Source organism: Daucus carota, chromosome 8 (assembly GCF_001625215.2).
Source record: "Daucus carota subsp. sativus chromosome 8, DH1 v3.0, whole genome shotgun sequence".
Classification (NCBI taxonomy): Eukaryota; Viridiplantae; Streptophyta; class Magnoliopsida; order Apiales; family Apiaceae; genus Daucus; species Daucus carota.
In genome coordinates this window covers 30,594,730-30,617,096 of record NC_030388.2, presented here as the reverse complement: position 1 = coordinate 30,617,096, position 22,367 = coordinate 30,594,730, and the positions used below count along the sequence as shown (strand labels likewise).

The window sequence follows — 22,367 nt, the reverse complement described above, 5'->3', positions numbered from 1 at the left end:
CATCCACCAATCAAAAGCTTGAATTTTCATGGGAGTTGGTGACTATTGTGTGCCCTTGGGCACACCATAGAAAATTCGTTAAATAAATTACCGTTAACTTCTTTCAGAAATTAATTAAATTTTTGCTCGAGGAGATTATTATTTTTTTTTGAAATAAGGGGAGATATTTTTTTAATCCCTTATAAAGTACTGCTCGGTCTTCCCTGGGCCTTAAACTGTAAAGCTTGGTAGCGTAGAGTCCAAGATCATTTTCTTCGAAATCAAAATTTTGAAAGCCTATCACGAGACTAGTCCAACAAACATATGAGCCAGAACAGAGAAGGCCCAAGGATTACCGAAAGTAAGTAACAAGGTAACACACTCGGCTTGTGCAGAACAACCAAAATGAAACCAGATTTCAGATTTGGGTCCGGGTCCCTGGCAGTCATATGCCGGGGACTGTTTAACTGGCCTATAGTTTCTGAGTTGTTGGATGCATATCCAGCGGTCAGGATCATATTAAAATTTCAACATGTCCATCGCTTTTTTAGCGCCGGAAATCTTAAGATTTTAATATGATCCTGCTCGCTGGATATGTATCCAACCGCCCAAAAATTATATGCCAGTTAACTGCTCCACAATCATTAATGATTGTGGACCGTGACCCTTCAGATTTACCTCACTCAGCATGCGCAAAAAAAAGAGACAAAGACGGACGAGTCACGAGTGAGTGAAGAATTGTAGATAATAACATACTCGCTCCACAACTTACCGAACCGTGTTATAAAAATTTCCGATTTATTAGAAAAGGTTAATTTTTAAAAAATGTTTTATCAATTAATTGATTATATTTAGATTTGACTAAATTTTTTGATTTTTAAAAAAAGATTATGATAAATTTTCGATAAATCAAAGCTAATTAATTCTAATTTCTAATTCTCGGTTTTTACAATCCTGCATAGCTGAGGTCGACGGTTCGAAAGAGGTGTGTGTGAGTATGTTTAGTAAGTAGGAGCACTCTGTAATCTTGCATCAAACCACATGAGATATACATAAATCATGTCATTGTATCAGAAAAAACTGAAAGTAGCACCTCTGGTGCAGGTTTTTCACTTTTTTTACAGCACTTCTCATGTGTTTTCATTGCTTTTACATGCCATTGCGAAAAGCTTCGCAAATCAAGTGCACCAAGCACACGAAAACTCGCTCCCTAATGTGCTGCTACTTTGCTGCATTGTACATGTAATAAACACTTCATGTAAACGAGATGAATCCAACCTTGCAATGTCGATATCAGGATAAAAACGAAGTGATCTGAACTAATCAGAACCGCAGCTAAAAATGTTCGAAAGACAAGTTTCCATACGAATCAGACGAGAACATCAAGGAGGCCTTCAAGTGGCTACCACCATCATTCTATGCATTTCAATAACATTTTTCGTGTTTGTTCTTGCAACATTTATCAATGATCGCGCCAAGAGGTTGTCTATCGACTCTGATGATTTTTACATTCCTCAGTCCTATGTTACTTCAACTTATGCGTCAAATCCTGACATCCTATGCAACTCATCCTCATCATCTGATGTGCATCACAGTGTCACTGAACAGAGGATATCTCCAAAAGATCTCTGGCATTCTATGAGCGATGAGGAGTTGATTTGGCGCGCCTCTATGGTGCCAGTTGTAATTGATCCTCCTTTCAATTGGACACCCAAAGTTGCCTTCATGTTCTTAATTCGAGGAAGCTTACCACTAGCACCCCTGTGGGAGAGATTTTTTAAGGGGCATAACGGACTCTTCTCTATTTATCTTCATACATCCCCTGAATTCACTGATGAAACCCCGGAATCATCAGTGTTCTACAAGCGGAGGATACCAAGCAAGGTCTAAACTCCATAACTATTACATCAACGGATTTTTTAGTGTGTGACCATCAGCACGCACTAACAACTACTTTTTAGTTAGATGACGTATTTCTATTGACTCCAATCTCATTAACAATGATTGTTCCAAGATGCACAAAAATATCCACCAATAAAAATCCGTCACCTGACTAAAAAGTAGTTGTTAGTATGTGAGCATCAGCACACACTCAAAAAATCCTGACATCAACGGATTTTCTAGGACACACACTAACAACTTCTCTACTGACTTGTTTTTCATATTGCAGCCAGTGGCATGGGGAAAACACACGATGATCGACGCAGAGAGACGCCTCCTAGCAAACGCCCTCCTCGACTTCACAAACGAAAGATTCGTGCTCCTATCCGAAACATGCATCCCTCTATTCAACTTCACCTTCATCTACAACTACCTAATCAACTCAAACCATAGCTTTCTCTCTTCATTCGACGATCCCCGAAAAATGGGCCGAGGCAAATACAACAAACGAATGTCTCCCGCCATCACATTATCAGACTGGCGAAAAGGCTCTCAATGGTTTGAAGCACATCGAAAACTCGCCATTCAACTGATTTCAGACACAACATACTACCCGATTTTTCGGACACATTGTCAGCGTCCATGTTTCATGGATGAGCATTATTTTCCTACGCTAGTGAACAAAATTTGTCCCGAATTGACGTCGAATGCGACCGTGACTTGGACTGATTGGAGCAGAGGCGGCTCGCACCCTGCATTGTTTGTTAAAAATCAGATATCGAAAGAGTTTCTTGAGAAGATAAGGCATGGATATAAGTGTAGTTATAATGGCGAAGAGACCTCGATTTGTTTTCTTTTTGCGAGGAAGTTTCATGCAAACACTCTGCAGCCATTGCTGAGCATAGCTCCAGGCTCCAGCTTTGCTAGGGTTGAGCACTTAGCACAAAGGTTGATGGGAAATATATGAACTCTAGACGCGGACTGTGAAATAAGTTCAAATGAAAATAAGGACTTATTTCGGTTACGTATTTTTATAACATTTTGACAAATAAATGTTAAAAAAACTATTTGATCTCTTTTTGTAATAAACATAAATAACTTTTTTAGGATATATAACAATGAGTTGTAATCTGGGGGAAGCTTGGTAAAAAAATTTGGAGCCCAATTCGAATGCAAGCTTCACTACAATGCAGCGGCTTGCAGCCCATTTACCTATATAGAGTTATAGACTCGTCAATGAAACAAGTAACATAATAATCCCAATCATTTCTAAACATCTTTTACTCGACACGTGTTTTAATGTTTTTATAAAATATAATTTTATAAATAATTTTTTAGATAAATATTTGTTATTTAAATTTTTATTAAAAAATAATTTATTAAACCATCTTTTAGAGGAACATTAAAATACATGTGAGTGAGACCGATGACATATTATTTCTTTTTTTTCTTTTGATAAAAAAGAATCAATTCATTATTTAAAAGTCGGTATTTACATATACAATCGAAATTACATCGACATTGAAGAATATCGCTGCTGAATCATTACTTCTTGGAGAGGTAACGATGCGATTTGAAGATGGTTTGAATATATGTACCCGCTTTCACCCAATTGGTTTTCACTTGACTATTCTGAAAAATCAATCATAGATGCGATCCCATAATAACATTCAAATCTAACCTATAAAATTCATGGTGATCAATAACTCGGTTGGTCATGAATAACATCAAAACACACCAAAATGAAAACCAACTCTCACAAGAAAGAGAAACCAACAAAACTCAAATAAATTGAGAGCTTACTTAAAAAAAAATAAGATTTCAAACAAGAAAATGGGGAAAAAAATTGGGACTTTTCACCCGGTGAAAATTGATACTCAAAAATCTTACAAAAATTGTTAACGAGACTCCCGGAGATATAAGACCAGCAAGGCCGGTCCAGCGGCTTGACTAGAGTTCTGGAACTTGTCAATTAGTATGCGTATACTACTGATACCGGCTAATATCAGCGGCGAACTTTTACTTTACTTTTCTTATGGCCTCCATCTCATCTGGTCAAATAGTTTACAATAGTTTCTCTTCTTAGGTTGAAAAGTCTAAACTCAATTACTCAAAGTCTCCACAGACTTGCACGGTTGCACCAGCCATTAGCTCCAAAATCACTGGGTTGACACGAAATGGAGTTGAAATGATCTGAATTCAAATTTCATTTTTAAAATAATTGTCTCATTTTTTTAATTTTTTGAGTATTTCCAAAAAATATTCTTTAAATACAAATTTTTATGTTTGACTACTACATATACATATAAATCAATTTGATTGGATGCATTTATTAGGGGTAATAAAGAAACCAAATATTTAACAAATTTTTATTTAAGATGTCTAATTTTTTAACACTGACGTGTAAAAGAGGACGGAGAAAGTATATCTTTGTCGTGAGTAGCTTGTCCACAAAAGCTTGTTTTAAATAGTAACTATTTATTCGCAACTGTACTTGAACTCGTAGGCCATCTGTATTAAAAAAGAATCACCTTCTTTCTCGCATATATGAGGCAACTTAGATGCCTATGTCGGAGGGCGTAATAAAAAAGATTGCGACTCTTAAAAGTATATCGTTTACATGAAGTTCAGGAGTTATCAAATATTTTAATAAAAAAAATCATTTCGCTCATCACGATTTGTCAGAGCTTATATTTACTTTCTTTTTTAATTTATTTCATTTATGCGATTAAAATAAATATAATATAAGACCTATACCAGCCTCCCCGAAATCACTTAAAAACGATCCAAAAAAATTAAGTAGAATTTGCCGTTGTAAAAATGGAAAGATACCCAAATAGCTAAAATTCATTTTAAACTAAGAGATTTTTTAGTTGAAATTGCTCTAATAGATATGCAAATAATACCATCCTAACAATAATATCTATCATGCATGATCATAAATTAAAACAAAACACATCTGTTCCAAAAATATTGGAAAATCTACCCTACTCATATAACATATCAACATGCTAATTTTAGTCAAATTCAGCGGATTTTAGCCATGTTGAGATTTAGCATAAAAAGAGATATCGATAAAAATTCGAGATAAATTTAGTCAATACAGGTGGCGTGGCATACAAAAATTTAAGGCACTTTACTTCTTTAAGAAATTTCGGGGTAAAGTCATAATTTATGCCCCGAATTCTCGCAACACATCACAATGTAAATACACAAATGGGCAGTGTGTACATAGAATGAGATGATTCTGATTGACCAGCATAAGTTAAAAGACAAAATCCATACATTTGTCATTGTTTCTATGAAAAACGAGTTTTTAGGATTAATGATGTTTACAGTAACATTAATTTTGGAAAATAATTAAGATGGATTATGCTGAGATTACCGAATATACAGGTAACTGAATATCTAGCAGAATAGTCAGTTTGTAGAATTTGATCGTTGAAGAGCCAAATATATTGCATGATGTATATGGCCTATGTACCCTATTACTACTTATTTTTATGTGAATATTAAATATAATTTCGGAAAATTAAGAACATTATGAAAGCTGATTTTGTGCAATTACTTAAAAAGCCAGAAAAGAACATTATATCCAAAATGAGACTCAGTTTAATTTACTTTATTATCAACCATAACAAATTTGTTACTGCAAATAAATTATATATCAAACATGTATGGCTGTGAAAATAATTATAAAAACTAATATATCATATCTGGATATTTATGAAGATAAATATATCTATTCCTATGTCCAACTAAATTGTTTAGGAAGATAAGTATATATCTTTTTTGTTCTTCTAAATTGTTTATGAAGATAAATATATACTCCTACGTCCTTCCATGTTATTTATCTTATTAACATAACATGATACATATTTTAAGACTCCTGTATTATCTATTAAGTAATTTCACAAAACTTTTTTAGGATAAAAGTTTAAATTTGATATTTAAAAATTTATATATAAAAAATTGACGATAAATTATCGAATAATATTATATTTTAAATTACGTGTCTAGTAATATAAAAAGTATATAATAGTAAAAATGAGATAGACAAATAAACAACCTTAAATAAGAAAAAGCCGATGAGAGTAAATCAACTACGCGATTACAATTACAGGTCCCTGACGCCGACAATGGATGTGAACTTTCAAGTATGAAAGTGTCTTGTACCTAAGTCTGGTCTACATATATTAACAGCCATCAATGCCACCGAAATTATTATGGTCTAATTACCAATTAGTATATTTTCCAAACTTAACATCGTATCAAATCATATTTTAATAACTTTGATTATTCCTACTTTATGTTTTCAATGCATATTTATTTTTTTGTTATAATCATCTTTCTCATATCCTGTTTTTAAATCCTGACAGACAAATACAATTCTAATTATATCGTATCTTGGAGAGAATTGATTTGAATTATGATGTGTTAATCACCATGATTATTGCATTTAATTTAGTCAAAAATCTCTTTCCCAGAAAGAACGCCATAGGTCTTCTTTTCTCTCCTCTTCCCCACTCCTGACTCTTCTTCTACATTTATTTTCTCTTCATCTCTCCCCTCCACCCTAAAACACACACCAAAAACACACTAAAAACACACACGAAAAACACACCCAAACATGAAGAACCAAACCCAAAACAACCTCTTCTCAATACCAAAGCTCTTGAACATGCCTAGCCACATTGTAAACCTCCTCTCTTACATTCTTTTCTTTGCTTTTGGTCTAACACTTGGAATTATACTCACTTTTCACTTGAGAAACTTCTCTCTCAACTTTCAGCTCACACAGTTCTCTCTTTCCACCTCTAATCCAGACTCTCCGCCCACACAATCACCCCCTTCCCCACCGCAAGCCGAAACCAAAACCGAAACCGAACCAGAAACCGAAAGAAAAATGTTGCATGGTGGCCTAGAAGAGTTTATAAGGCCACCTAACGTGATGCATGGCATGAAGGATCAAGAAATTTTATGGAGAGCTTCAATAACTCCGAAAATTAAGAAGTTTCCAGGGCCTAGAGTCCCGAAGATCGCATTCATGTTTTTGACGAGAGAATCGGTGATTTTTGCGCCCTTGTGGGAATTATTTTTCAAGGGAAATCAAGGGCTGTATTCTATTTATGTGCATTCCGATCCGGCTTTTAATGAATCTTCCGTTCCGAAAAATTCGGTTTTTAGTGGCCGAAGAATTCCCAGCAAGGTCAGCTAACTAATTTCTCTATATCTTCACATTATATACCACTCTGTAATTTTTTTTTAAGTGTTTAACCCTCGATTCTTGTGATTCTTCTGTTCTCGAACCCGACCCAAACCCGACCTCAGAAATTCTAATCAGGATCATTTTACTGTTTATTATTAGGACTAATTAGAAAATGTTGCACATACATTACTTTCACAGTGATTAAAGTATTTGCTCTGGCAAATCAGAATGAGGACTGATATATTAAACACAATTTGCTTAGCTTTTGCCCCTAAATGAAATTCCTTTTTTTTGTACTCTCGTCTTATAATATTGGGAATGCGCAATGTCGGCTAATGCGGTCATAAAGCAACACTAGACACAATGATATTAATTTTATGCTGATTACAAAGATTCTTTTCGCGTAATCTATGTTCCTTGCATTATAGCTAGCACATTGCTGCAGATGTGCGAAAAAGTTCAAAATTTATAAGTTAAAGCAAACTAGTTATGATTAAAATCTAGTCTGGAGTTTCCGCGAAAACTATCTTTGTATCTCTGGTGTCAAGGTGTGAAGCGGATGCCTAACTTGGTTTTTATGGAATTTTTACCTTGCTTTCGAGTGAACGGATGCCTAACTTGGTTTCTATAGAATTTTTACCTTGCTTTCGAGTAACATGTTAAATTTGATTCTCTGAACTGGAACTGCTTGAAGGGGGGAAAGGAAAAGGGGGAGGGAAGGGAAATATTTGCACAGACAACTCCAATATTATGATGACTCGTATGCATAACTAGATTGTCCCGAAGAAAATGACATAACGTACGTATTAGTGCAGGACAACTTGACTGGCATCAATGTGTGACAGTCAATTATTTGAGATGAAATTTATTAGAAATCTGAAGAGTAGGACCATTAATCTAGTAAATGAAGAACATGTTATCCAGTATCTGTAAAAATCTTAATGTCGGCTTATCGTTATTGTACAGGCAAGAAATGTGTCCCTAACTAATTCGAATTCATTTAGGTCTGAGCCCATCAGACATCACTCAGTTGGATTAGCTTTTGGGAACTCTATATATGGCACCCCCACTCTTAACTCCATTGAAAGCTTCTGTCTCCCTTGCCTTTTTTTGATCTTATCTCCACGTTTCTTTGGAGCTCTGACCACTTCTTAATAGTGCCTGGCAATCTTTAAGTATGCAGCTGAGTCTTTTCCTATTGTTAGTAAATGTGGGTTGGCTACAAGAAAAGTTAAACTCGAAAATATAGTTATGCTCTGCTCTGTGGAATTGATTAGGCTTTTCTTTGATGTGATAACATATTAACATGTAATGAATTAAAATGGGTTTTTTCTTATAAGACTTGTGACATGAAATGCAGAAAGTTGAATGGGGAAAGGTTAACATGATTGAAGCAGAACGCCGCTTACTAGCCAATGCACTTCTTGATTTCTCCAACCAGCGGTTTATTCTCCTATCAGAATCATGTATTCCACTGTTCAACTTCTCCACCATTTACTCTTACCTGATGAATTCCTCCCAAAGCTATGTGGAGGCTTATGATCTGGCAAGTTCAGTTGGCCGGGGCCGCTATAATCACAGAATGTATCCTCCCATCAGCATTAAGCAATGGCGAAAAGGTTCACAGTGGTTTGAGATGGACCGTGATTTAGCCATTGAGGTGGTATCAGATACAACATACTTTCCTGTGTTCCAAAAGTACTGCAAAGGTTCGTGTTATGCAGATGAACATTATTTGCCTACATTTGTCAGTATTGAATTCTCCGCGAGGAATTCAAATAGATCCATAACCTGGGTTGATTGGACTAGGGGTGGACCACACCCGCTGAGGTACATAAGAACAGACGTGACAGAACAGTTTTTGGGGAAGTTGAGGAGTGAAGAATGCAGATACAATGAAAATACCAGCAATACAACCAATGTGTGTTACTTGTTCGCGAGGAAGTTTTTGCCTAATGCATTGGATCGACTGCTGAGATTTGCACCGAAGATTATGCATTTCAACTCATGAGAAGATTTTATCATTCATAGTTACAGTCATAATTGATTACATATTTATTGGGGCAACATACATACCCAGTGCCTTCACTATTATTTCTCCGATTCATATGTACTATACTAAAACCCGAATTGGAACCTCGTATACAGACTGTAAATGAAAAAACAAGAGATAATAAGAATTTTATTGGTTTTATTCTTCAATATACGATTCTATTTGCTTTAATAATCGTCACTGCCTCTGCAATTCTACTTCAAGTCGCAGATTAACTTTAAAATGCTATGAAATGATGCTTTGAGTGTGATTTATAGTGTCATGTAACAGAGGAAGTAAAGTTTTAGTTGTCACTAAACATACCTAAGAAGTAAGAACCTTGTTTATGAAAACAAGATGAAGGAACACCAGCTAATTTTTACAGTACTCGAAATAATTTGAAGATCATCAACTAGGTAACATAACATCAAGGAGCGACAGCAGGGGAGTCTGAAACTGAGTCGTGGGATGGAGAGACCTCAAGACCGCGAATCTCTTCTATCATTTTTAGCACTGAATTCATTGTGGGGCGCTGATCAGGTAACTCTGAAGTACAAGCCATTGCGATCTGTAATAATCTAACCATCTCCTCCTCGACTCCCTTGTACCTTAGCAGCTCCAAATCAAACACCTCTGCAGTCCATTCCTCCCTCACAACTGATTGGACCCATCGTGGCAAATCTACTACGCCACAATAGCCACCATTATCCCCTGCCATTGAGGCACATTTCCCAGTTAACAATTCCAGCAGAAGAACACCAAAAGAATACACATCAGACTTATGGGAGAGTTTCCGACTATTAGGTGTCTGTGATTCTGGAGCACGATAGCCGTTTGATCTGGTAGCCACAGAAGCGGAGGGTGTGAAAGAGGAGAGGCCAAAATCCGAAACACAGGCATTTCCAGACTTGTCGAGTAGGATATTGGTTGATTTTATGTTACCATGGATGAGTTTATGGGACCTGGACGAGTTGTGAAGGAACACTAGCCCCCTGGCAGCTCCTGCTGCAATTTTCAGCCGCGTGGTCCAATCTAGAGGGATCCGTCCTGGTCCTCGGTTACCTGTCAGCACAGTTTCCCCACAACATTCCAGGTAAATGACAAAAAACTATAGTATTACAATTTTACAGTGAGCAAGAGAAATAGTCTAGAATAGAGCCAATACAGAACTCATCATGTCACTCGGATGGAATCAGAATAAACACTGTTCTGTTTTTATGCAATGATACTCGAGGCAACGAATAATGCACTTGAACCCGAATCAGATCTACCATTGCAGTCACCTATGTCATGAGTACTGCAAATGTAGAAGAGATATTCCTGGCTAGCATTATTAAAATTCTATATCAGTTTATTCGAGGACACGAAACTTGCTAGCTGCAATCTGACAAGTTGAAAATCCTAGGCATCAGGTTTTCATTTTGAGATGAAAGATTAATTCTAAATGCTTTGTCAACCTATATTATTATCATCTAGTTATGGGCAAAAGGTGCTACCACTGAGAAATACAGAATTTGTTGTGTGTTAAAGGTGCTGCCACTGACCAACTAACGCCACTCAGAAAGGCTGTTGCTAATTCTGCTGCCATATTTTTAATCAGTTTCGACATAACCTATCTGCATCTATTCAGTCTAGTTTAAGATCAGTGAGTTGTTTAACTGTCGACAGCCACATTTACCATGACAAAGCATGACAATGTAAGTGCCACGGTTGCAGTGTCTACTTGTTATCTGCATCCTGAGATTAGTTACCTATTACGTTTACCAATTCCTCTATATGCTAAAATTGAAAATTTTAAGACGTTACCGTGAAGAAGCCAAAACAAGTTCCCATTAGGCATGTAGTCATAAACCAGCAACTTCTCATCTCTGGCAACATAATAAGCCTTCAAGCCCACCAAATTCTGATGCCTCAAGCTCCCCAAAACCTCCATTTGTTGCTCAAAATCTTTCTTTCCACTCGCGTTACTCCCATGCTCCTTCAACCGCTTCACAGCCACCACATCGCCATCATCCAGCACCGCCTTATAGGCCACCCCGAACCCTCCTTTCCCCAACATTTCCGCGGATGCCCTCAAGAGCTCTTCCAGCTCAAACTTCTTAGCCCCCTCAAAAAAGACCATTCTTCCTCCCTCAAACCCGGGCTGACCTGTCACTACATTCTTGTCTTTACTTATCCGAACCGCCTCAGTACCCGGACCCGGACCCGAATCATCATTTTCTCCTGATTTCCTCCGGAAATAACAGTACAAGAGCACTGAAAACATAATTAACCCCAAAAAATCACCGATCACAATTGCGACTATTTCAAGAGTACTAATTTTGCTACTGCCTCTGCGCTTAATATCTCCCGATGAAATCGGCAATTCTTTTTCCGGAGAAGATGCAATGCTAGCTGGTTTACTTGACTGCGACGCAACACCTCCGGGTCGGGTCGGGTCATTTCTACATTCCTGCAGCGGAGCTCCACACAGAAACATGTTACCATAAAATGCACTTGCTGGAAAACCCGAAAGCGATCCCGGTATTTCACCGCTCAATTTATTTCCCGAAACATTAAAATCCCGAAGATTTATCAAATTAATCTCCGGTATTTTACCGGAGAATTGATTATTTTCGAGACGAAGAGTAAGAATGTGAGCGAGATAACTCACATTAGCCCGAACGTGACCCGAAAAATTATTATACGACAAATCAAGTCGATACAGCCTCGACAAAAACACCGGAAACTCCCCCGAAAAATTATTATGCGACAAAAACACAAGTCTCAGCGTAACAAATACAGACATATCAGGTAAAGAGCCTGAAAGATTATTATGCTTCAAGCTCAAGACGCGGAGCCGAGTTAGCGACACAAGAGGCCTAAAAGTCCCCGTGAGCTCGAGGTTTTCGAGAACCAGACGTGAAACTCGGTTATGCAGACAAGTGATGCCGTACCATGAGCACGGATCAGTTGCATTAGTCCATGTAATGAGCCTGTCTGAAGTGTCTGAAGATGATTTGAATGCTAATAAGGATTGTGTGTCTGAGATTAGCAGAGCTTGAAGATGAAATAAGTGGAGAAAGAGGGGAAGAATTAGATGGAATGGATGCATTGTTGTGTACTTGTGTTTGAGTACACAGTTGTTGAATATGTTGCATGAAGAGTGAAGTTATGTAAGTGTTATTTTGTCTAACTGCTTCTTCTTATTGTAGTGGGGAAACCTTTTGACCGCTTTAGGTACTGTTTGGGGTTGCTGTTGCAGACAGCAACAGCAGCTTTTTGCTGAAAAGCAGGTGAAAAACTGTTTGGTAAATCTAAAAGCAGCTTTCCCGAACAGCAGCTTTTATCTGAAAAGCTGCTGTTAGAAAAAGCAGGTCCTCCCATGCTTTTAGAAAAAGCTGCTTTTCAGATTTTGCAGAATGCTGTTATAGATTTCATTATAAAACCTCACCAAAATCATTATTATTTTTTATATTATAACTCAAAATAAGTAAATATCAAAAAATTACCAAACAGTTATCTGATTTCTACAACAGCACTTATTTTACCAGCACTTTTTCTGACAGCACAGCAATTTTTAACAGCACCCCCAAACAGAGCCTTAGGCAGTATTAGTGTATCACATTCCCATGATATGTTGAGCATTTAGATATTAGCTCTGACATTCCTTATGTTCTTTCTCGGTCGTGTCTTCATTGATACTCGAACTCTTGATATTATAGTATTCAAACAAGTAGGTGTAACTAGCTTTTTTTATATAAAAAAATAGTCAAGAATGTTCGGAGATATCTTTGCGTATATTTCCGTTGGATGATAAATTTTGTTGATGAAAGAAATCTCTGAGGCGGTTATTGTATCTATAATACAACTCATATACGAGCATGTAGACCCCGAAAAAAAACAAGTAGGTGTAACTAGTTTTTTTTATATAAAAAATAGTCAAGAACGTGTGGGTAACATAAAAATTTGTCTTATTTACTCTGTTAAATTTAGTATTTCATGTCATAAGTTATTCGACGTTTGATTTTGGTTGTTCGTTGATACTTGAATGTTTGATATTATAGTATTCCGTATTCGACATCCAGGTATATAACAAAAAATTCAAGAACGCGTGGGTAATGTAAAAATTTGTCTCATTTACCTTGTTAAATTTGGTAATCATTTAGTTATTCGACATTCGATTTTGGTTGAAAATGATAGAAAAAAAGGGAGTTTGCCAATGTCTTTACAAAGATATATAATAAAATTGATTTGGGCTAAGAATAATTGAAATATGCTTTTGAACTAGAAGAGCACAAGGGGTAACATTTTTGTCTACAACTATAACAGCTTTTCTAGAGGTTGCTTGGGAATAAAGCTTCTGTTATTTCGAAATTCGATCTTTCACTTTGTCTTTTTAACTAATAGTACAAATTAATGGAAAACACAAGTAATCAACAAAAAGAGAAAGTAAAAGATAATCAAAGCAAAAGTTCAAAGATTTGTATGACTAATAAAAGGCTTTCGACAACACACTTGCGAATAATGGCTTTATGATTTTCATGAAACCTATGTTTGACTCAGAAAAATCTTCCAATTCTTACTCAACTATGTATCTTGAAAGAGATGCTATCTCGCCTCTTTCGAATTCATGGTTCCGCCACTATTTATTGTCTACTCGAATTCATAACAGTGTCAGAATCTTTTGAATTAATATTTGTTTGGCTTATTTAAATAGTTCTAGACTTCTGGTATTAACACTAGCTAGAACTTAGAAGTCTGCAATTAGCCAAGACAAGAAATGAAAGAAAATGCAGTGTCTATCCGGTTCAGTATTGATTTCCATTCATTATTGATGCTTAAAATTTAATTTCATTTTCTTCTCAGAAGCCTTGATGATCATATAGGGGATCATCTGCAGCATCTGGAGCTCTGGACAGGATGCTCCCTCTCGTCAGCCTCACGGATATAATGATCGACAAATTGAGCACCAGACCTGTATGATTGTTAATTGCGCGATACTTAGATGATAATGTAATCGTGAGCAAAGAACTAGAAACACTCAAATTTTTATTAACTTGTAGGCTTGTAGCAGTACTAGTAAACAATAAACATACAAGAGTAGTGTTCTGGCACACAATAATTATAATAAAGATGACGGAGCTGGAGCAGACGAAGCCCGAAGGTGGGAGCAGCAAGGCGGCTTTTATTCAAAGTTTTGGTGTGGAAATTAACAGAGAGTTAAGCCTGAACCTTGTAACTTCTGATCAACAATGCAGTTCAAACGTTCTTGCATATCCGCGGACAAATAATTTTTCCAGTCTCCGACTTCACCCTTTCTGAAATACTTCTGGTTTTGCACCACAACAGATTCAAATATGGCATACTCTCCCTTCTTGTTCACCTCTAAATTCCTCAAATTATTAAAATCACACATTTCTATTATCTTCTCCACCACGCCCTCTCTTTGTTCGTCTAAAGAGAACGGATACCCCATGAACTCAGCCAGTCTCTTCACATGAATTGATGTTTTCTTCTTAAGATCCTCATATTTTATAAAGAATATCTTTTCTGGCCATTCAAGACTAGCTCTCCAATATCCTAACACATGATCCCAGTAAGGCCCGTGTAACGACACCCCATTGCAAAACAAATCAAATCCTTTCTGCAAAGAAAACTCATCAGTATTTGTTTCCTTGCCTTTCACATTGCCTAAGAAGTGCCACAGAGAAACAAACACGTCTTTTGGATCCCGACAGATGTAAACTAGTTTACATGTTGAGTCGATAACAGGTTGAGGAAGTGAACTATAAGGCAGGTGAGTCGCCAAGAGGGGAATTTTTGGATAATATTTGATGGTTTTTTGTTGAAAAAGATCAACTTCCAAAAAAGGAACACAATCATGGGGCATAACAGAATGCAGAGGATTAACTGGATTAATCAAAGAATCCGAGTTGCTTCTGTTAATAATAGCAAAACTCAAGGACTTAAGCCATGTAGTACCTGTTCTTGGATAGCTGCACAAAATAATATCATTTAGTTGAGGCTTGAATTGTTCTTGTGCTAGTATGGTTCCTTCCAGGAACTTGGGAGTGAACCAAAAGCCCTGGTACTCATACAGATCACTGAAAGCAAACCACTCACTGTTATTCGGAGCTTTGGAAATTATTTCTTGAAAATTTTGTTGGCTTTTTTCCGGATTTTTACAACCATCATAGATGAAACTCGATTTCAGAGGAGGGAGGGCCATGTTCTGGATATAAAATTGCTTCAGAAGCTATGAAATAATGAACATGTACTAACAAGGATGGTATATAATCAAGAATTTTAAGCTGAAAAAAGAAACTTATAATTCAATTGTTCATTAATGTTATTTAACATTAATAACATTAATGATAAGTTAATGCACACCCTCATTTATTTTATTCATTGCATTTATAGTATTCCATATGTGTTACAAACACCAATTAATCAGAACAAAATGCTGTTAGTCCTGTTGGTCTTGACCATTATACAAACTGCTTTACTGAAGACTAGAAGTAGTCCCTCCTTGTATTTATCTTTTATTAGTTGAAAACAAGACCAAAATTTTATATTATTACCAATTTCTAACACTAGTAAACTATGAACAAATTTGTTGCTGGAAAGGATTCTGGGATGGTACAGGATGGCGCTTCATGTTGTTTTAGATTCGAATGCCAAAGTTTGCCTTCGGCTTTCAAATATGTTTTTATTTAAAGTACTATACCCCTCATTGATCTAATGTTCAACTTTACAAGCATCTTACTAGATCATCTTCATGTTCTAAATTTTAAATTGGTCGTGTAAATCCAAGCCAGCAATCGGAAGGAACTGGTGGAGGAAACGACTTCAAATTAACTAGACTCCTATAATACCTTTGAGAAACATAGATCAAATAACCGCTGAATGTTAACTGACAATTTGCCTCGTTCTCTCACTGACGATTTTAATAATGTGAAAATCATTTAGACAAGACTATAATGGTGAATGAAGTAGGAACAATTTTCACATTTCTCCTTGTCTCTGGTACCCCTTTTCACTTTTATACAACAACGTTGTGCAAAAGATGATCTGGTTGAATATTACAAAGAAATAAAAAGAAGAAAGCATTTCTCACTTGCTGGTACTAAGTGTGGTAGATGTACTAAGCCATTTATCAGTAACAGCCACTGGTGAATTTATTAGTTTCCTATCTTCCCCTTCGTGCAACGGTGAAGCTGCATTCTTTGGCAGCTCAATGTCTTGAATCTGCTCCAGACATTCCAAAACCTCATCCATAGAAGGCCTCGAGTCCTTGTCAAGTTGCAGACACCTGTATGCTAATGCTGCTACTGAAGTAGTCATCCTCGCGGTGGTAGTTTCCTGACCAAGATCCGGATCGATCAACTCATGGAGTGCACATCTCTGAATCTTGTCTATTGCTAGATTAGCCAAGTTAATGTTATTTCTTTGCCTATTTATGTCGACTGCAGGCAGTGATGATATGAGTTCAACTAGAACAACTCCGAAGCTATAAACATCACTCTTGCCAGTTAGTTGGTAACACTGATGATAGTCTGGATCGACGTAACCTGGTGTGCCCTGAGGAGCGGTTGAGACATGAGTAACATCAGTAGGGAACAGCCTTGAGAGCCCGAAATCTGCAACTTTGACACAAAAATTGTTGTCTAAGAGTATGTTGTTCGTCTTCACATCACGGTGTATAATATCACATCTATGAAGGTAAGACAATGCTCTTGCAGTTTCTATGGCTATGTTCATTCTGACAGGCCATGTCAGAGGCTCAGAGTTTGATTTATCTCCGTGGATATGATCAGCAAGCGTGCCATTGGAAATGTATTCATAAACAAGTAAAAGATCACCACTTTGATGAGAAGTGCTGCCATATAGTAGAACAAGATTGCGGTGGCGTAGGAGGGTGAGGATATGGATTTCATTCATGAATTGCTCCACACGCCTGTAACTGTTCTCATAGCATCGTTTCACTGCAACTTCTCTTCCATCTCGTAGTTTACCATAGTAGACAGTTCCGAAACCTCCTTCTCCAATTGCTTTAGAAGGATCAAAATTATGTGTTGCTTCTTCAAGCTCTTTGTAGGAGAAGACATGGACCCCAAAATAAGTACCATACTCAATATCTGAGGAAGTGTTCTTATCAAGGGAACGATGCTTCAGTTTTTTGTGCCTCCACAAGATACATGACACGCCCAACAATACAAAAATGCAGGCTCCAGGTACAACTAGCAAAAACAAAAATGTAGTCAGATTGTTTGTTATATTTTTGGACATATTTCAAAGTTAGCAGTAATTTATAGGTCTGGTACCTATTCCAAGTATCACAACCGATTTAGTCTTGTGATCTGCAACTCAGCAACACACAGAAAATCACATGTCAGCTCCAATGTATACACAGATATCCCAAAGTAGTGCTTTTTCAACTCGAATTCAGGATAATATAAAATCTTTCGTAGCTAAGGAGAAATGTGAAACCTCTATTGTGAAACTCTAATCGCTGAGGATAAATATGAAACTGGAGTATCCTAAAAAACTAAGGGAGTCCTTTTTCCACTGTTAACGAAAGTTCATAGTGGAAGCGCAATAATAAGCAGTTAAATTGAAGCTCATCTAGAATTGGATAATGAGGATACACTTCTGTAAGGTATATTTCTGGAATTTATAATCTGTTTTTCCTGGACATTACTGTCAAGTGATTTTTTGGTTTTGAATGATATCAGAAGGTGTTGATCATCAACAATGAAGGAGATATGGCCTTTGTTATTTAGAAGGTTCGGATGTGCTTGGTCATTAACTTCAATCTCTTGAGAAGACATTCGACAAACAGGCCTCGACTTCTTTGAGTTTATATAATTTAAGAAAACAAAATGAAACAACTAGCCTAAAAGAATGAGCAGCAGTAGAAATGAAATGCTACATAATGAAATCTGAATTCTACTAAATCGACAATTAAACTGAACCTAGAAACTTGATGGGCAAGTAGTTTAGATTATATGCTTCCTTAGCTATCACAAATCCTATTTAGTTCTTCTTGAACTTTTAATATGAGCAAAGTAAGACCAGAAAAATATCATATATGTAACAGGCATGATATGAACTCGAATCTTCTGCACATTACTGTACCAACCATAAAAAAACTCGAACGAAATTACAGTAATATAACCAGTTGAGTTTTGGAAGGTTGAGTTGAGGAACTTAAGCTATACTAGTAACAAGCTTATGGAAAAATAGGAAGAATGAATAGGAGGTTGCTTACGGGGATTGCAGTTCCTAGAATTATTAACAGGCTCGCCATCAGGTACACAATTCCCACCACTGGCCTCGCAGTCGCTGCAATTTGTGGCATTACTCCACTTCAAAATAAATCCATATCTCAACAACTTCAAATAGTCATTATCATCTCCACTGTGATCATCTACAGGTGCCAGAATTACAGATTTACACGCTCCATATGCGTAATCTATGTTTGTATCATTTGTTCTCATTACCAGAACCCAATCTGTATCGTTTTTCTTCAGGTCACATCCAACTCTATAACTGGAAAAATTCTGACCAGACTCAAAATCACAATCCGAAGACAAAATCAGATTTAAAGTGCTGTGCAGCTGAAATTGACCGCCACTTGGCAATTCCAAGTTCTTAATTTTAGGAAGGCTGCACAAATCACCGTCTGAACTCAACAAATTAGACACGCGAAGAGAATTGTTGCTGTAGAATATTTCCTTAACTTGGTACTTGTCATCAGATACCTCAAGTATTAAACTGTCATTCTTTTCACAACTGAGTTCAAATCCAGGGCTTCCGCAAGACTTTGCTTCTTGAATGTAGAAGGGGAATTGTACGTTCTGCTTTCCACAATAAACGGGCTTATTGCAGTCTTCATATTGTTGATCCTCGCAGAATGATCCGTCCAGTAAACAGAGGAGACAGATGCTTATAAACATACAGCATTGCACAAACTTAGCATTCATGATCAAGAAATGCACAGAAACCATAAATTAAAATCTGAACAATCATACAGCTAATGAATATTTATGCAGGTGCTGCATACTTCGAACCTAAGCCAAGATCTCATAGGAAATTAAACGCGTTGACCAATCACTTGCATCCAGGGTTTGCAGGAACTTTGAAGCTGACCAAATGATTATATATCACTGTATGAAACCAAGAATTTTTATAGTTGATTCTTTATTTGCATTGTACATTAATTGAGCTTTTAAAACATTGACTTTATTAATTTATGCCATGCTGAGCCAATCTTTAATGGTAACTCAGTTCATCTTTCATTGACCTACTCCTGTCATTACAAAGTTTCAGTTTTCTTGGTTTGACAAGGTCATCATTTGTCCCTTAGCACATGCACAAGTTATCTGAGTCATATAATTAAACACATGCTTATCCGTTCCGTTCAATTCATTACATTAAGTTGGACATATAGTTTAAGAAAAATCTAATAGGATAAACCGTGAAAGTGAATGAAAGTATATGATAAGATTATTATTTATATTACAAAAGTTTATCATTTTTAAAATGTTTTGAAATACAAATAATTGAAAAGGATATTTCGAATTTTTTTTATAAAGAAACGAAAGGGGTAAGGATGTCACAACTAGAATAATGATTTAGTTCATGATCCGTTGGCTAACAGATGAAAAATATGATATTTTCTTGGAGGTCAATTTTATCCACCATCTATTACAGAACACATGGACAGTAAGTGAAGTTTGAAAATTTTGCAAACCACTTGTTGTGGATTAATAAACACAATATAAGAAATTCTGGTATAAACATGTTAGCATCAGCATACAAGTGTCTAACTGGAATAAGTTATGAAATATTTCAGTCGCTTAAGGATCGCTTGGTTCACGCTTTTCTGGTATCAAGTATGAGTTTTCGTAAATTCCAAACTCATACTTGGTGTTTGGTTGAATTTTTTTTTCTTCAAACCCATCTCTCAAACCTACAAGATATGAGATTTTCATATTTAAGGAGGAGGTGGGTGTAAAACATGGGTTTGATGAATCAATTTTTTTCTTTTATTTGTGTCTTTATTTATATTATTAAATTCAAATTATTAGTGCCATATTAAATTGATAGACTCAAAAATATTTATAAAAAAAAATTCAACAATATTTTAAATTAATTTTAATTAATCACTTAAAAGTATTTTAAATCAGATATTCTTATTCCATAATATTTCAACCCCTACCATCTCAACCCGATTCCTGATTATAGCACAATTTCTACTAAACGACCCCCGTTAGTTCTAAAAATATTCCCAACTTCAAACTTGTTATTACAGGTATTGAGATAATACTACTAAATTCAGTAAATTTATCGTCCATATTCAATTCTCGAGATTTTAGAAAAATTGGTACCTTGACGAGATCCGTATCACGAAGAAGCACATCATCGTCGCGATTCTGTTTCTGATCACCTCCCCATTTTCACCCGATGCCTCTTCGTTCTTCAAGTGCTTTAAACCTGGAATCAGTCAAAATCATTTACGAATGTGGAGGTGACATTGTACAATAGATCGGCCGACAATATATTAAAGCTGGAATGCATGTGTAGTTCCGGAAGGCCGAGAATTCATGAAAGATTCTGGGGCCGCGGAAAAACAAAGCTGAAATTTAACGCAATTCGCATTTCCATTAAAGTGGTGTTGCTTAAATATATAAATGAAGATGATAGTGGATTTTTCTGGGCTTATGGAGTGAGGTCAAGATGCATGAAATGTTTTTGCAAAGTTGATAAGTTTTCGTATTTCTCAAGATTCTTTTCATGAATTAATATAAATAATTAAATTTTAATTATATAAAAATTAAAAAAAATTCTTCTACATAGGCTCCATTTCGCCCAAAAAAAAGACGAAGATAAGTCCTATATTTCGCGTGGCTCTCATAATACTACAAAAATATAGAGTCAAGGTCTTAAAATTTTAATAAAAAATAATTGTAACAATTGTTTATCATGGAGTTCACGTGAATACATAAAATATATAAATTCTTTTATCTGAAAATATTACAATAACATTTCGAGCAATTCAACCTAAATCATGTGTGAGACTAGTAATATCGCTATTAACCTTTACATAAGTACCATCAATTTAAATTGGAATAACAGATGTCTCCAAATTATGAACAATTACACAACTGATATCAGAGCAACAAATGTCCTTAAAATTTGAACAATTTTTTATTGTAAAAGACAATTTTTTGCGGTATCCACCATATATCATAAAAATCTTTTTAAAAAAAACTAACAAAATCTATATCAGTACACGCAAAAATATTACTCCCTTCGTTTTCATAATACATGTCTACTTTATAAAAAATAATTTGTTTCAAAATACTATTCCACTTAAATTTTCAGTGTAAGTTTATATTTCCAAAATAACTCCCCTCCACATTTTACTAATTTATATTTTCAAGATCAACCATATACCACATATTATGTTCAATTAATGACTTAATACAACTCTTTTTTTCTCAAAATTCACTTTTTTTAAAGTATGTTATTTTATGAAAGTGAATATGTAATTTTGAACTAAGGGAGTAAATCATAAGAGACTAACATCCGAAAAAAATGACAAGACTAATAAATTTGATAGAATATGTAATAATATCTCATTAAGAAAATTATATCTAAATTTTACTGAAAATGATAAATAAAAGAGAGAACGATAAAGTGATGAAAAGGTTTAATTTATAAAATGATGAACATCTGAGAGAGGGAGGACTCCCGGTAGGCCGGTTAAAACTAGACCCGGCAATATGACACGTAACACGCTAACACGAAAGAAACGACAAGAAAAAAAAATGAATGAGTTTTGATTTTCGATACACGAAACGCGAAAGTACACAAACACAAAATTACGCGATAGATTTCGTGTCGGATATGAGTTTTCATTTGGGGTACACGAAATACATGAAAGTACACGAAATATTTGTAGATAATATTTATTATATATATGTTATGATATATTGCATATATAAATGTGTAAAAAATATATATTTATATGTATGTGTGGATATATATTGTAAATACATTAACGAATTTATAGAGAATTGTATACAAGTATAAATATATCATTCACATTTAATAAAATTATAAAGAAAAATATATATTAAACCTATTTTTTGATTAAAAAAATATATTTATATTATTATATATAATATACACGAAAAGTACACAAAATATACATAAAACATTTTGGATTGGATACGAATTTCAAATTAGGTACACGAAATTAATAACGGACGGATA

General features: G+C 35.6%; 5 protein-coding genes across 7 annotated transcripts; 2 read left to right on the top strand and 3 right to left on the bottom strand.

Annotated features, from left to right (window-relative positions):
• The first annotated feature begins 1,320 nt into the window (after positions 1-1,320).
• On the top strand, positions 1,321-2,827 carry LOC108198545 (glycosyltransferase BC10). The gene is made up of 2 exons (XM_017366298.1): positions 1,321-1,863; positions 2,150-2,827. Exons 1-2 carry the CDS (start codon positions 1,321-1,323, stop codon positions 2,825-2,827), a joined length of 1,221 nt encoding a protein of 406 aa, XP_017221787.1.
• A 3,488-nt stretch (positions 2,828-6,315) lies between these two features.
• On the top strand, positions 6,316-9,271 carry LOC108197134 (glycosyltransferase BC10). The gene is made up of 2 exons (XM_017364646.2): positions 6,316-7,069; positions 8,430-9,271. The coding sequence occupies exons 1-2, from the start codon at positions 6,491-6,493 to the stop codon at positions 9,078-9,080; spliced, it is 1,230 nt and encodes a 409-aa protein (XP_017220135.1). The 5' UTR covers positions 6,316-6,490; the 3' UTR covers positions 9,081-9,271.
• Positions 9,272-9,422: 151 nt separating this feature from the next.
• LOC108197133 (probable leucine-rich repeat receptor-like protein kinase At1g68400) lies at positions 9,423-12,273 on the bottom strand. The gene is made up of 2 exons (XM_017364645.2): positions 10,908-12,273; positions 9,423-10,163 (listed from the first exon to the last, which is right to left on the bottom strand). Exons 1-2 carry the CDS (start codon positions 12,193-12,195, stop codon positions 9,529-9,531), a joined length of 1,923 nt encoding a protein of 640 aa, XP_017220134.1. The 5' UTR covers positions 12,196-12,273; the 3' UTR covers positions 9,423-9,528.
• Positions 12,274-14,158: 1,885 nt separating this feature from the next.
• Positions 14,159-15,312, bottom strand: LOC108198543 (flavonol sulfotransferase-like). The gene has a single exon (XM_017366297.2). It carries the CDS (start codon positions 15,310-15,312, stop codon positions 14,293-14,295), a length of 1,020 nt encoding a protein of 339 aa, XP_017221786.1. The 3' UTR covers positions 14,159-14,292.
• Positions 15,313-16,176: 864 nt separating this feature from the next.
• Positions 16,177-20,830, bottom strand: LOC108197839 (LEAF RUST 10 DISEASE-RESISTANCE LOCUS RECEPTOR-LIKE PROTEIN KINASE-like 1.2). Of its 3 annotated transcripts, none has more exons than XM_017365551.2 (4): positions 20,477-20,830; positions 18,355-19,031; positions 17,408-17,443; positions 16,177-17,323 (listed from the first exon to the last, which is right to left on the bottom strand). In XM_017365551.2, the coding sequence occupies exons 1-4, from the start codon at positions 20,509-20,511 to the stop codon at positions 16,197-16,199; spliced, it is 1,875 nt and encodes a 624-aa protein (XP_017221040.1). In that variant the 5' UTR covers positions 20,512-20,830; the 3' UTR covers positions 16,177-16,196. The 3 variants fall into 3 exon arrangements, with proteins under 3 accessions (XP_017221040.1, XP_017221039.1, XP_017221038.1); XM_017365550.2 differs by having other exon boundaries at positions 18,355-19,252; positions 20,477-20,829; XM_017365549.2 differs by lacking the exon at positions 20,477-20,830 and having other exon boundaries at positions 18,355-20,466.
• Positions 20,831-22,367: the final 1,537 nt, after the last annotated feature.

Bases quoted from the DNA above. Each gene is read 5' to 3' on its own strand.
- LOC108198545 (XM_017366298.1), top strand. From the start codon at position 1,321: ATGTTCGAAAGACAAGTTTCCATACGAATCAGACGAGAACATCAAGGA. The intron at 1,864-2,149 runs GTCTAAACTCCA...TTCATATTGCAG, and splicing joins AGCGGAGGATACCAAGCAAG to CCAGTGGCATGGGGAAAACA.
- LOC108198543 (XM_017366297.2), bottom strand. From the start codon at position 15,312: ATGGCCCTCCCTCCTCTGAAATCGAGTTTCATCTATGATGGTTGTAAA.
- LOC108197839 (XM_017365550.2), bottom strand. From the start codon at position 19,093: ATGGTTTCTGTGCATTTCTTGATCATGAATGCTAAGTTTGTGCAATGC. The intron at 17,444-18,354 runs GTAAGCAACCTC...GCTGAGTTGCAG, and splicing joins TTCTAGGAACTGCAATCCCC to ATCACAAGACTAAATCGGTT. The intron at 17,324-17,407 runs GTACCAGACCTA...TGTTTTTGCTAG, and splicing joins GGTTGTGATACTTGGAATAG to TTGTACCTGGAGCCTGCATT.
- LOC108197134 (XM_017364646.2), top strand. From the start codon at position 6,491: ATGAAGAACCAAACCCAAAACAACCTCTTCTCAATACCAAAGCTCTTG. The intron at 7,070-8,429 runs GTCAGCTAACTA...CATGAAATGCAG, and splicing joins GCCGAAGAATTCCCAGCAAG to AAAGTTGAATGGGGAAAGGT.
- LOC108197133 (XM_017364645.2), bottom strand. From the start codon at position 12,195: ATGCATCCATTCCATCTAATTCTTCCCCTCTTTCTCCACTTATTTCAT. The intron at 10,164-10,907 runs GTAACGTCTTAA...CTGTGCTGACAG, and splicing joins CTTGTTTTGGCTTCTTCACG to GTAACCGAGGACCAGGACGG.